This window comes from Thunnus thynnus, chromosome 7 (assembly GCF_963924715.1).
Source record: "Thunnus thynnus chromosome 7, fThuThy2.1, whole genome shotgun sequence".
NCBI classification, from domain to species: domain Eukaryota; kingdom Metazoa; phylum Chordata; class Actinopteri; order Scombriformes; family Scombridae; genus Thunnus; species Thunnus thynnus.
In genome coordinates, this window is record NC_089523.1 from 7,943,332 (window position 1) to 7,959,033 (window position 15,702).

The 15,702-nt window shown below is 40.5% G+C and overlaps 1 protein-coding gene across 1 annotated transcript in view; it reads left to right on the top strand.

The window, feature by feature from the left end:
- Positions 1-15,702, top strand: part of dpf1 (double PHD fingers 1) — a 50,428-nt gene that overhangs the window by 29,936 nt on the left and 4,790 nt on the right. Inside the window, exons 9-11 of the mRNA XM_067594096.1 lie at positions 11,693-11,812; positions 14,193-14,305; positions 14,874-14,955. Of these exons, the coding sequence (XP_067450197.1) occupies positions 11,693-11,812; positions 14,193-14,305; positions 14,874-14,955 (315 nt within the window). The remainder of the gene's footprint in view (positions 1-11,692; positions 11,813-14,192; positions 14,306-14,873; positions 14,956-15,702) is intronic.

The window sequence follows — 15,702 nt, forward strand, 5'->3', positions numbered from 1 at the left end:
GGTGTAATTGTATGTAAATGAACATATGTGTGCCTGCATCTATGTGTCTTTGTGTGCCTACGCACAGCAACACCTGTAAAACTGGCTGTGTGTCTCATATTTACAGTAAAAACTTTCCCGATGTTCCTTCCTGTCGCTTTAAATAATATTTTTCAGGCCGATTATGTTTCCCTCTTAGGACACATATTCAGTTTTAATTTCCTGTTCTCTGATGCCAAGACATGTATGTATGTAATATTTCTGCATGTTAAACTAGTACAGGTGTAAACAGGCAGTAATGCCGCCTGGATGTGCTCTGAACTTTTCACGTACACCGGCATTCTTCCTCAGCTTTGGATTGGTTGATTGTTGCCGCTGCTGCACGGCGCAGGAAAGGAAGGGAAACGGCTGTTGCCTAGCAATCTGGTTGCCATAGATACCGCCAGGGCTCCCTCCTAAAGAGTACACTGTTATGTACATTGAAAAGAGAGAGACGGTAAGGGAGGGAGGGATGGAGGAGAAGTATGGATGGAGAGAACAGAAAGGGAGGGATGGAAGGAGGGAGAATGGAAGAGAAGACAGAGGAAAAAAAGGTGAAGAATGGAAGAAGTTGAAGTATAGGAGTGGAGAGAGGAGCGGAGGGGGCACAGAGGAGTTCATTAAAAATAACAAAGAATGGGAAGTGAGAGAAAGAGAGAGAGAAAACAGACAAAGAGAGAAGCAGAGCGAGAAGCTGAGAGTTATATAGACTGAGGGAAAAAAACAGAAAAAAAAATCTCTTCATGATTCATCATATAGATTCCCCCAGACATTTGGAGTGGTGAAGGCAGGGTAATACTGGAGTCTGCTTCATTTGGTATTCTGTCTTAAGATGTGGTGCTGTGGCTTGCTGGCTGGTTGTTTTGTGGTTCCTCAGTTGTCTTGGCCATGTTTGGATAAGCCCCCACACCACCACAGTCTAACAACCCTCCCCACACCACCACCACCACCACCACCACCCAAATCCACCCTCACCCAGCATCCATCTCTAGCTGTCTGCTTGTTGTCTGTTTGTCTGTTTCTATGACTGAATGTAAACTGTAACTGTAAAACACTGAAGAGAGGAGGAAATAAGAATCAATAATGCAACATGTTCATTCACGCAGTGTTCATGAATGATTTCTGCTATAATATCAATAACCATAGACTAACCGAAGTAATGCAATAGTGATTTAACCCACCAAAGTAATAAAAACTTTAGCAGCTTTTAATCTTAACACTGATATTATAGTGTTATTGCCGTGGGGAAATTCTTTAGTGCACAAAAAATGTGCCTTTTACAATTCAGGTTTGTTTTAGGTGGTTAGCATGAGCAGCGATAGCCACCAGCACACAAAGAAAAGGGCACCACCTACAGAAACCACAGCAAAGAGCACATAGTACCAAAGATGGGGACGAATCCAATGTGAATTTCCACTGAAAATGTCTTTTTGTAAAACTCCTTTATATACTTATGTTTTGTTTCAGCCTGGCTGGTCAATTTTGACTTCTCCACATGACAGTCAGGGCTGACACGCAGTATAGTAGACCATGTGAGGTTGGGCACAATTCAAACAGGATTTCACAGTCACATTCTCAGCCAGCTCTCCCTGGAACAAAATAGGATTAATAATTTGCATTTTAACTCTTCATCGACAGGGACACAAGCCCGTACTGGCTAAGTGGTTCTTTTTAAGTGTGTGCAAATGTGAGCACATGTGTGCAAAGCATACGCACAGACAGTAGGATGTGTGTATTTGTGTCTATGTGCGATTCCTTCACATGCATGATTTATGGAGGAGTTAGTGTGTCTGTGTGTGCACGTGAGATTTATTTGCATGTATGTGTATTCACCGAATGTGCACATATCTGCAGACTGCAGAGCCTGAAGGATTGTGTGTGTGTGTGTCTCTGTTTCTGCGGGTCAGTGTGATTACAAAGCAGCCATAGATCAAGTTTTATTATGCACCAAAACTGCCTCTGTCCTCTTTACTTTGCAATGTCATCTCTGCACACAAGCTCACATTACACACACACACACACACACACACAAATGCATGCATCCAGACCCACAATGCACTGGGAGTTACGCAACCTGCTGACTGGACATGAGTGAAAGTAGTACGTGTGTGTGTGTTTTTGTGTATCAGGGTGAGGGGTGGGGTAGGTTTGGTGGTTGCAGGGAGGAAAAGGAGCAGAAATGGGGAAAAGCAGAGGAAGAACAGAGCATGGCACTGGTGCAGGCATTAGTGTGACAACAGATGGATTGCAGGAAAGAATTCCAATTTCCTCTTTGAGAGTAAAGCAGAGGGGGGAAAAATAGATAGAGAGACCAAATAAGGAAAAGGGAAGGGGGAAAAAAATGAAGCACACAGAAGAGATCGAATCAGAGGCAGAAAGAGCAGCAGCAATAATGAGAACGCATGAAAGTGCAAAGAAGGAAGAGAGAGGAAGAGGATGGGAGAAAAGAGTGAGGGGAGGAAGATGGAGAGAGAAAGGAAGGCAGTGACTTTTCATCTGTGACTGACGGTTTCCATCTGACTGCATCTCTGCCTCCTTGTCTGCATAGAAAACCTGAAGATGTCTCCTTGAGCTTTTCAGCTTCTGTGTCTGAATGTACATGTATGTGCTTTTGATTTGTGCTTGACATGTACAATTGTTTATCCTCGTCTATCTTGATAAAAATATATATAATATCCTAATTATTAATTGTAATTATGTGTGTGTGTGTATGTGTGTGTGTGTGTGTGTGTGTGTGTGTGTGTGTGTGTGTGTGTGGCTGGACAAGGGGCACAGGGACTCTCATTCATCATATTAAAGAGAGCAAGTGGGGGATGGGACTGAAACTGGACAGCAAAAGTTATTATGCAAAGGCTTGGTTGTAAATCGTGTGTGTGTGTGTGTGAGTGAGTGTGCGTGCGCTACTCCTGAGAGGCTCTCCTCATTAAGCAGCGAGGCGACAGGAGTGCAGAGTGTGTGTTTTCACACACCACTGCTCCGATACAACGGGAGCCACTTTTTTTTCCGCCTCCTTTCCTTCTCACCCCTTTGTGTTTCCTCATTTTCCTCCTCTTCCTCGTCCTCTTCTCTCTGTTTCTCTCTGTTTCAGTTTCCCCCTTTGCTTCATCCCTTCTTGAAATCCTTCCCTGCCTCCTCCTCATTCTCTTCTTCTTCTTCCTCTTCCTCCTCCTCCTCCTCCTCACCCTTTTTCCCCCATCCTACACCTGCAATGCTGGAGTGTTTGTTGCCTTCTGTAATTGCAAAGAATAGATGCACTCTGAAAGTGAAAACATTCACACTCAACCATGAACTGTGAATTCCCATCTAAACCTCAGCCTTGATTAACCAAGTTTGTATTTTTGTGATGTTGGTAACCATGGCAACTTGTGTTTCTTTGTTAATGGATGAGTTTTTCTGTACTGTATCCACGTGACAGAAAAGAGCAGAATAGAATAGAAGCTTACAGAAAGCACATAAAATCAGTTCAGGCAAATTTTTGTTTAATATGTTTTATCTGCTGTCAAATTAAGGCAAACATACAGATAGAAAAGGGGCCAAATAGAGAAGAAAAGAGATGAGAAAATGAATAAAATGTGAGGTGGAATACAAAGTCAAGAATGTCAACAGGTAGGCCTATTTGTGTGTGTGTGTGTATGTGTGTGCATGTGTATGTGTGTGTGTGTGTGTGTGTGTGTGTGTGTGTGTGTGTGTGTGTGTGTGTGTGTGTGTGTGTGTGGAGGCAGGGGTAATTCACTCGGATGGAAGCGCTAAGTTGATGAGGCTTCTACTGCGGCCAGCCAGAGGATGAGATTATCGACCAGCCAGAGTCAGGCTGGTAGTATTGGTTCCAGGTCAGAGTCTTGGAGAGAGATGGAGGAGAGAGAGGAAAAGGAGGAAGAAGAAGAAGAAGAGGAGAGATTGGGAGTTAGCGAGACGGGGAAAGACTGGAAGAAGAAAATGAGGGAGAATGCTAGCGACTGTAAAATTTTGCCAGAAGGAAAAGGAAGGAAAGATTTTTTTTTCTAATACTGTAGCTCTTATTGTCTTGCTACTTTTTAAAAAAAAAAAAATTACACACTGTAAGAAATCTTATCAGGTCGCCATTAGTCACATAATCAGTCATATCTTCCTCAAATAAATTATTCTGTCAAAAGGTTGAGATAATGCCAGTTGTTTCAGAGGTGAAAGCGTTTTCAGAATCTTAATTGATTGAAGAAAATGACTTGTGAATGGTCTTTGAGAATGAAGATTTGTATCTAAAACCACAATGTGAACTTCAGACTCAATATGAAAAGTCTAATTTAAATAGATATGCTTTAACAGTTCAAATAGAGAGTGACCGTCGCTGTCCAGTGAACCTTGTCTTCGTGAAACCATGTACTATATCCTCTAATTATTCCGTCAAAACCAAAGGATCAAGTGTCCCTTTATGAGTTGAGATCATTCTCCTACGTCTTCAGCTAAATAAACTGACACAGCATCTATGTGGTGTTTTTTTAAAAAGAATAACTACCATTATCAAGTCCCTGAATATATTATTTTTAATAGTAATATATTCATAAAATAAGAAATGTAGGAATATACAGTTATTTTGCTAAAAGTGAGAAGAGACGAGAGAGCGAAATAACAACGCAAGGTAACGAAGGAGCTGCACGGAGGAGGAAAGGAGAGAATGGGGGGGGGGGCAGAAATCATAAGCAGAAAGGGGGGAAGGATGGAGAAGGGTAGGTGTTGAGGGAGAAGGGGGTGGGGGGGTGGGGGTGGGGGGGGGGGCTGAGGAGCATTTGAGGATTCATCTCTTGCTGGATAATTCCCAGGAGGATCTCTCTCCAACACTTGAAAGCTGTGAAGTGTGCGGTTCTGCTCATACTCCTCCTGGTAATTGGAAGAGGAGAGGAGGGGAGGGAGAGGAGAGGAGGATCAGGTAGAGGAGGGGAGGTATGGAGGTTCGAAAAAAAGAAAAGCAGAGGAGAGCAGGTAAAGATTTTAGAGAGGAAGAGGAAAAGGAGGGACAGGAGGAGAGGTGAGGATAATGAGGGGGTAAAGAGGAAGAAAAAGAAAAAAGAACCGCCTGACTTGTGCCATCTTTCTTTCTTCAGTCTCTCATTTTTTTCAACCTGGCTTATCCTTTTTATTTTGCTCATTAGCTCACTCCTTTCATTCTCCGTCTCTCTCTTTCACTGTCCTCATCCTCCCCTCCCTCCCTCCCATGGTCGGCGATGGCGTGTCTATGGTTGCAGGCGGGTTCTGAAACATGGCCACAGGCGTTTAATCATTGATGGAGTTTTTTCCTCCACGCAGGCAGGCCAGTGGGCAGCCCCAACTCACTCACATGCGTCAGGACCTGCTGATTCACTCCTTGGGGCCTCCAAGCACGCACACACACACACACACACACACACACACACACACACACACACACAGACACAACACGTACACACACATGCACAAATACAAAGGCAAGCAGCAGAGATGCACACACATTACCGTAGCACACACACAGATAAAATGTAACTTCAATGTGTTTCATGTGTGTGTGTGGCTGTATCCACATGTGTGCCTGTCTACTTTATCCCACCAGGGATTGTGAGGCCCAATCAGCAGCAGTGAGCCCAAATAAAAGCAGAGGAGATAAAAGCAATTTATTTGACCAGAACAAGAAGACAAAAACGTGTTTGCATTGGCTCCAGGCCTGCACACCACATATGTCTCTACAGCTTTACACGTCCTTCTGCTCGACTCAGTAAACATCTAGCTATGTTGGTTTCTTAAAAAGTAAATACACTTATATACTGTATGCTCATCCTGCATCATTCTGTTCTTTAGTTATTCTGTTTATCATTCAGAGTAGGAACTCTTCACACAGTTTGCATGAGTTTCAATGTCCTACTATTTTAGCCATGTTAACCGTCAGGTTGACATTTTTGTTTTTTGGCCACGTCTTGACGTGCATTGGAAGGATCGCCGATATGTAATGAAATTAAATTTATGTCCCCCTCAGGATGAATTAACATCTTTGGTGATAAAGTCAAGTCAGTTTTATTCATATAGTCCATAATCACATATATGCCTCAAAAGGTGAATATTCTCCTCAGGTCAAACTTTTAATTTATCCAAAACCAAAATTAAAAAGTATTTTCCAAGACTTTTATTTTGTAGGTATTTTAAATACCTACAAAACTAACGACATTTCCTGCTTCAGTTGTGTTCAGTGCAAATTAGCAAATGTTAGCATGCTAACATGCTAAACAAAGATGGTGAGCACCTGATAAACATCAGCATGTTAGCTTATTGTTGTGAACATGTTAGCATGCTGACGATGGCAATTAGCTTAAAATGCCACTGTGCTAAAGCTACAGCCTCACAGAGTCGCTAGTATGGCCGTATGGACTCTTAGTCTTGCTGAAATTATAGGGACTATATTTTGGGATGTGTTGGATTTATAGTATTTTACATATTTGGGATTTTGGTAAAACTTGACATAAAATGTTGCTCAGCCACTAGCTTGATGGACAGGGCTAACTGAAGATTATTGGTAAAAATGATGTTTTATTAATTTCTAATTCAATTAACATGTTTGGCATACATACAGACGGTGAGTTTTTCCTTTAGTAGAGAGATACTGTCTGATGATTTTTAATAAAAGAAACACAGACCAGGACATATCTGTCTAACCTGATGATGTGCAGGTAAAGATATTTTCCATAGTGAAAAAGCTGACACAAGCAAAATCTCATAGTATTATCTTTAGCAAAAGAGATTATTGAGAATTATGGGGGTAATGCCATCTGTCTTAAAATACTTAATTGTGAATTTCAGGTAAAGTGGAGAAAGTGATTGTTTATAGTCACAGTCAGTACAACCCACTCAGTTCAGTAGTTTTTTAGTCTCAGGTAGAAGTGCTGTAAATCACCACAAAAAATACTTAGTGTACATCTTGGTAAGTACAGTTTATTATTTCTATTAGCAGTTGAGCAACAGTAGTTTACCCTCGTTGTTATTCATTGTTGCACCATTGTTTGAGTCTGAGGTGCAGTTACATTCTCACAGTATAGACCACTGAATCTTGCTTTTGGGTTTTGCTCAGCGTACAGTAACCCTGTTGAATTCTGCAGCAGCAGGTACAGCTTATCATTTCCCTCCCCTGTTCTCTGTCTGTCTGTCTCTCATCCTGATCAGAGAGTATTTTTTATTATTTTATTTCCCAGAGGATTAAAGCCAGACCCTGTGGAGTAGAAACCCAATTGCTCTCTCACTCTCTCACTCCTCCTTTCCTTCTCACCCTCTTTTCCATCAAATTCACCCTCTCCTCACCCTCCCTCCCCCTTCCAGCCAAACAAGACTCCACCCTGGACTGGATGGATTAATGACCTCTCTCTCTCTCTCATGTTAACACACACACAAACACACAGTATCTCCCACAGCTCTGTCTGTCTGTGTGCCTGCGTGTGCTTATCTTTTGTTTTTCTGCAGGATGAATGGCTTTCTGTGTGTGTAGGCCTGTTACAATAGTTCTGTTATCGACTTATCGTATGATATATGGACATGACCTCGGTCATTTTGGCTGACCTCGATATTGCCCATTGCGTTTACATGCATGTTTGTTTACTAAGAATGTCACCAACATTTTAGCCAACATGAAGCCAGAATAAACAGCATAACTTATTGTGTGTGGTCTATCTATTTGAGGCTAATAATCTGTCTACCTGTTTCAGCAGGTTCCAGCATTTTGATAAATGCAGTTTTCACTCCTGCTGTTAAAACTGTGTATAGCTTAACTGAGTGTACATTCATTGACACACATCCTAACTTCGTTTTCTTAACCACTTAATTGCTTCTTTGTTTTTTTTTTATTTGATGGTTAGCCTACTTTGCTCAGTGTTTTTTTATTATTATTATAGTCCTCGTATAGTCTAGCCTATGTAGGCTACTCTCATCACATTATTACTGTTCCTTTCTAGCCACTGTAGGCTACGTGCACATGCAGAGGTAAGAGGCTTCTTAGGGGCAATCAATCAACGTAGGATGTGGTATTAGGCTAATAGGTGTTTTTCTCGATGACTGCATAATTCCAGCCAGAAAGTTTGGAAAAATAAGTCCAAGTTGATTTGGTTTCATCACCGCATTCCACAGCGTCAACGAAAAGTGGCAATACATCTAACCTGAAAGCTCATCTAAAACATAATCCCATTCAGTTTTCTCGAGCTGGGAACAAAAACCACAGTTGGAGATGTAAAGGGGCCTTCCCAACAGGTATTACGGATGCCTTTGCCCTATGTGCAAATATAAATGTGACAGCACTAAATGGCGCATGCTCACAGATAGCATAACTGGCTATACAGCCAAAGAGATGCGGCCATTCAACACGGTCCAAAAACCAGCATTTAAAGAAGTGCTGCAAACTTTTGACAGGCCAAAGAAAACTTACATCTCACAAACTGCTGGTCCTGCCTTGTACAACAAAGTGAAAGACGCCATTCTGAAGGAGATAAAAGACGTCTGCTTTTACCCTGCCACTACAGATATGTGGTCAAGCTCAAATATGACCCCATACGTACATGAGCTTGACCACACATTACATAACTTCTGACTGGACTCTGCAGTCAAAGTGTTTAGAAACCAGATACATACCCCAGCACCGTACTGCTGACATACCTGCAGAAACCCTTTAGTCTGCTTTAGCAGACTGGACATTGGATGAGTGCAAAATGGTCTGTATAACTCTATAAACTTGGCTGGCCATGGCTTTCTTTGGCCACAACCTCCAATTGGCTGTGTCCCATGGACAGTGACAAGGATCACTTTGGGACTTTGTAGGAATCTTGTCAGCACCTTCAACCTGAGCAGGATAAAGAAGAGAGACCTGAGGAAGGCACAGACTGAAGCCCATCTCCCCCAACACAGTCTATTACTGGTGAGTAATGGATAAATCATTGATAGTTGAGTTAATATGCAACACAAAATATGTAAAGGTTTAATTTAAAGTTAATTTAAAGGGTTGTTATTTTTAACTTATAACTTACTTTGGGGCCTGTAATGTACATACTTTCATGATCATGTATTTATGAGATCATTTGTTACATTATAATATAAACATGTAGAATTATTTGTGATAAATAACGGAAATTTTAAAAGTGTTATTTATTGAATAATGTTGATATAGATCAACTAATGAAAAAGAACAAATTTTATCTTTCCTGCAGGATATTGCCACACGATGGGGCACTAAGCAAAAAAAAAAATGATAGAGAGGGTGCTGGAGCAACTCTCAGCCAAAAGACATGTCGTGGTTGAAGATCGAAAACATGGCCACCTCAACCCAACCTGGCAGGATGTTTCTGTGTTGGAATCCATTAATGCAGCAGTGAAGCAATGGCTGATTTCACAGATGTTCTCTCAGGGGAAAAACACATCACTGTGTCGTCAGTAAAGCCTGTGTTGGAATTTCTTGAAGGCGAACTCTTATCACCAGACCCCAATGACACTACACCGACGGCAAAGATAAAGGAAAACATGTGCAGGGTATTGATGGAGAAATACAGCCCACCTGAAATCCAAAACCTCCTGACAAAGCACGGAGGATGCAGAGGTCTTGGATGATGTCAAACATCAGCTCTGGAGCGCCGTGGTCACCGAATGGTTACAGCGCATGCCGGTCCACCCAGGGACCTTTGTTGCATCTCTACTGTCAACTGTCACATAAAAGCAAAAACGCCTTTAGATAGAAGACAACTACTGGAGATGAAATAGGAAGAAGGAAGTGCCAGTGGTGAGAGCTGCAGTAAAGCTGCAGAGGAAAATGATGGATCTGAACCTCCAGCACCCAAGAAGAGGCTGAGTGACCTTCTCCAGGACAGGCTGATGCAGAGTTGACCAAGTTCCTCCAGGAAGAAGCACTTGATGCCTCATCTGATCCCTTAATGTGTTGGCGTGATAATCATATCATAGATTTCCTTAAATAGCCAAGTTAGCACAAAAATACATATTTATTTGTGCAACGAGCACTAGCTCAGAGAGAATGTTCAGCACAGCTGGAAACATTGTTACCCCAGAGAGATCCTACCTTTACAAGGTTGGTGTCTTTTGCTTGGAATCTGCCAAACAGTTAAAATACAGATTTGGCAGCAGATATGGCCTGTTGAAACATCTTTGCCTTTGTGTTATGCCCAGTGAGTCCTGAACTGACTCTATGTCAAACATGTTATTTTGTTCTACTTGTTGTTGTTACTGATATCTAACTTATAGCTAATATGTTGTTATTTTGCACTTTTTGTTAACAAAGGTCCCAACCACAGAAACAGGATTGGCAGTATATTGCCTGTTAAGGAATGAATGACTCTCTATACACCATAACATGTTAAAGTGCAATTTTTGTTAACAGAGCCCAAGAGTTCATTTGATTTATTGTTTTGGTTGTGTGGTTTTATTCTATTTATTTAGGATATTGTAATATTTTTCTCACATTGCAATTCCAACGTCTGAATATTCATAAGAATTAAAAGTTCATTGCTCCTTGAAATGGTGTATTTGCCTCATTATGCTATTATATTATCATTGTAACAGTGGCATAAAGTGGTCTTAAAATGACAATGATATTGTTTATCGTAATTGTTTCTCGGACAATATATCATCCAACAAAAGTAGTTATTGTGACAGGCCTATAAGTGTGTGTGTGTGTGTGTGTGCGCGTGTGTGTGTGTACCTGTGTAATCCACTCTATTGCATTTACTGTTGCTCTGTCCTGCCTGGTGAGTCATTGTGAAGGGCCCGTCCAGTGCATTACATCTTGGAGAAGAAAGCACACATACAAAATAGTCTGCAGTGGTTATGTGATTGCTTCCATTAAAGTGATTATGCAATCAACAGCAGTGAGACAGGCAGACCAGCAGACAGACAGACAGACAGACAGAAGTACAGGAGGGACACACACACACACACACACACACACACACTCTCGTTCATACACAGCATTCAAGCAGGCAGGGGGAATTTCTCTCTTGTTAATAATTATTATGAAACGGCTTCACGTGGAGCACTTGCTTCCCCGCGCACAGCATGACGGCAGGTCTGTCCCAGCAGCCTCCCAGCACACACACACACACACACTTCTCCCTTTTTTCTCCAATTCCCTCTCTTCCTCCTCCTCCTTGTCCTACAATCCTAACAATATTTACCAGACCCCAGGGGCTCCCAGCGGACGTCCCACTTCCTGGGTGAGCCGGGGGTTTGGTGAGTCCCAGGCTCCAGCACCGGCCGGCACCGGTGCTTGTTTTTACCAAAGCAAACAGATGGAAAAAGAGAGAGATAGACGGAGCGTTGCTCCCAGCTGGGATGGTGCACAGTCTGGCAACAGGGACTTACTGTAGATGCAGATCTCCTTTCTTCTTCTGTGTTTTACATCTCAGCATTTTACGTTTCACCTCTAATCACTCTCTGTCAGCACACTACAACTCTGTGTCCTTTGTGTCGACAACGTTTTCTCTCTCTCGGCAGCTCTGTTGATCTGTTATAGTCTTTCTCTCCCTAACTTGCTGTCTAGAGACTGATAGAGCTCCATCACTCTGGGGCAACATTTTATAACACTGACTTATGAGTTTACACTCTGCTCTCCTTCCCCTCTTTCAAGAGCACAGGTGGCAGTGACATGAATTCCTAATTTTTCTTACCTGCTTCTCTTTTGTTTTTCTTCATTCAGCCAAGAAAGCACCGGATGGCTCAGTGATCGCCAACGGCTACTGCGACTTCTGCCTTGGAGGCTCAAAGAAGACCGGCTGTCCTGAAGACCTTATCTCCTGTGCGGACTGTGGACGCTCAGGTAGGGCAAAGCTGAAGGGGATGTTTGGCAGGAGAAAGGCGGTCCTCTGTTGATGCACAGTTTTGAAATGTCTCCTTTGAGTGTAGATTTCAAATTTGCAAAATAAATGAATGCAAGTGTTGATTCCTGTAACACTTAAATTGGATGGACCATACCAATGTTTCTTGTTTTAGCCCATCTTCTACAAATCATGTACAGTATGCCTAACTTTCTGAATAGCCATTTGCTGTAATGTTTCAGGTTTTTGAAGTGTTTTCTCACCTTCCAGTCAGCCATTGGTTTCCTTTTATGTCACTGCAGTATGAAAATAATTTGAAATTGGCATAAGATAGCCATTTCTTTAACTATGGTGGCCCTGAAGGACAAAACATATACAGTGAAAGCATAAACATTAATGGAGATGTTCTCCAAATCCAGAAATGGTGCAAATGTCAAATGTAAGGAACGTTAATAATGCTAACTCTCTAACATTACAGTCTCCTAATTTGACACTAGCCTCAGTATTTGTAAAGTCTGAATTGGTATTGAGGGGTGTTACTTTAGTGAGTTTTTGTTCTTAAGGGCCACCGCACTTAAAAATGACATTCATATAATTTTTGTAGAAGTTTTGAGATTAATTTGAAAAGTTTACACCGTATTACCATTTAAAAGTAACATGATTTAGAAAAATAGCAATACTTCAATTATAATCTTAAGTAGGTTTCAAGTTTTTACAAGTTATTTTTTCTGCTGGAAACCGAGAGGAGTAGAAACTACTGGCCTGGAAGGTAGAAAACTTAAAAATTCTAAATGATGTGCTTTGGAAAACAGTGGCTGTAATGTAATATGTGCTGAAATCTCATTACTCAAACAAACTTCTATTGCTATTTGCTTTAAACCCACGTTCAAACTTTATTTTTAAAGCATCAGCACTCAGTAAATTGCTCATGAACAACAAAACTTTAATGAACAGTTAATGTAGTTTGGGATTTCTGGATGACCAGGCTTAGAGCAAAGTTTTGTATGATGCCAAGAATATCAATATATCAGATTAATCACATGAAATACAATTTAAGATAACAAACAAATTGCATGTAACTCACAGTATACACAATTAAATATGATGATATAGTAAATGCTCTACAGTGTGCCAGAGTTAAAACATCATAATCTGGCACTTATTTAATGGGGTCATGTCCACTGATCACAATGTTCTGGTCTTGGCAATAAAATATGAATGGATTCAATAAAATGTATTCTTGGTGTGACCTTCTCATCTGGAAAACACACAAAATTGTTTAGATCATGTTGTATGCTGCATGCCTTTCCATTGTGTATTTTTTTTTTTTAATTTTGTGATAAAAGGAACCTAAGATACATTTGTGAGAGAATGGTTTCCCCTCACTATGCATTTTGGTTGTGAATGGCTGGAAATACATTTTATTTGCGTATGATGTTTTCTTTTAATGTAGTTGTATCATTTTTTTCTGATTTTAAGTACCTATATTATATATTATAGGTCGGTTTTTGTTAGGTTGGGTGTCAGGTATTTACCTGTGTTTGTACATTCTGGATGTATGTATACATGCAGAGATTGCATATGGTGCAGAATTTGTGTATTTATCATTTGATTGTATGTATTGTATATATTGTCACCCCACATGTTTCTTTCTATCTAAAAAAATAAAATAAGAGAACCAAAAAGATGTATGTGATTTGTAGTGTATGGGCTAAAGCATGCAAAACACTGGTATGGTCCTTTTTATTTATAACCACTCAAAAATAAGGCGAATAAAGGTCAGGAAATGAAGACGACATAACAATTTCTGTGTTGTGATCATGTAACAGTACCTGAAAAAAATACCGGAAAAAACTATAAAACTAAAAAAGGGGTGAAGAGGGATAGAATGTAGTGGACATGGTGCATTAAAAAGCAATTTACCTGTCTGATATAACTGCAAAAATTACTTTTTTGATGATTTATATGTGGTAATGTTTTGGAATTTCTTACCACTTTTATTCAAATTTTAGTTTTTTTGTGGTTCTCAAGACCAAATCAAAAGCAAACCTTTAATATTTGTATTGTAATATTTCCTGAGATGGCTCAAGCTTAGAATAGCTCAAGCTTTTCCTTTGTTGAATAATCTTTCCAAAATTCACCAAAAAAATAAATACATAAATAAATAAAAAAATGCTGTCCAAAGATTCTCTCAGCTATCTCAAGTAATGTAATGTTCACATCTGCAAAACACCACTGTTGAGTTCCCCTTCAAATATTAAATATATCACCCGCATGAAAGAAATCAAAATGATGGATAGATACTCCATAATCGTTGTGTGGGCATGTGTGTGTGTGTGTGTGTGTGTGTGTGTGTGTGTGTGTGTGTGTGTGTGCACCCAGGCCACCCGTCCTGTCTGCAGTTCACAGTGAACATGACGGCTGCGGTGAGGACTTATCGCTGGCAGTGCATCGAGTGCAAGTCCTGCAGCCTGTGTGGCACCTCTGAGAATGACGTAAGACTCTGTCTATATACACACACACACACACACACACACACACACACACACACACACACACACATACTGTAGTACATAAATCTTATAACTTATTGCTGGAATATATGTTTTTTCTTGAGTTTTAGATACTGATAGTATCTAGTAGCTCGTTTAAATTCAGCATCTTGCTCACAGACATTAATGCACAAAGGCTGTCACCTCTGAACCACAACACTGTTGACAATTAGTTTTACTTGGACCCATGAAACAGATTTAAAAACCAAAAGGGATTTCAAAGATACATAGATGTCAACGTAAAATAAATGCTGTTTTTTCATCCCTTAACTTTATACAGTCACCAAAGTAAGTCCGCATGGTTTACACATAGATAATGGATTCACAATTTAAAAATAAGACAGGCATACAGTATGTATGTCGCAGCCCAAACTCTTGATTTGTTTTTCTATACATTAATATCTTCAAGTACCATTCCCACTGTTCAAACAAATGCTGTTGTGTCAAAATCTGTCAAAGTCTGTCCCCTCATAATAACATCTGATGATTTGAGTATATTCTTTTGTTTCAGGACCAGCTGTTGTTCTGCGATGACTGTGACAGAGGCTACCACATGTACTGTCTGAGTCCTCCCATGTCTGAACCACCAGAGGGTACGTAACACAGCAGCACTAGTGAGACATAAGTAGAATAAAAGCACAGTGATCTCTTGATAAAACACACTGCATACCTCTCAGTCAAGTTCATATCAAGGACTTCTGAATTCACAGACCTGCATTTGGTTGGACAGCACAGTCCAAAGAAACTCATCTGAGAACATTTTTTATTAGTACAGAATTATGTAACTGTCTGCATGGCAGGTGGTCTCAGTGAGCAGAGTGAAACATGTGGTCAAAATGGTGAAAAAATAATAAAAGTTAGACTTTTCATTGCACTAGGGCCCTCAGGACTCCTTATACTTCTGCATCGTTGTGGGAGCAGATTTATTTCATCTTAATGTGACTACACAGGGCCGGAGGGACACTGTGGCTATCGTCACAGAAATTTAGCAGCTATAGCTGTTAATAATAAAAATAAAAATAATTTGCTTACTGTACATAAGATGGCTGCCTTAGGATGTTTGACGGCATTGTCATAGAAACGAGTTGTGGAAAAATAATCTGTTTCCATGGCAAAAGTGTCACTTGGCTGAACATACAGTAGCAGTGACACTTGTGTTCAACACTCACTAACAGTGTCATGCTCTGCCTACACATGCAACGCTTTTGATTTACAAGAAACATTTTCTGAAATTCAGCAGGTTTACATTCAAGAACAGTCCTGTCTGAGCTGTAAAATTACGTATTTATTATATATACTGCACTGTGCTTAAATGCTTACACAACACCTTTAGGCACAAT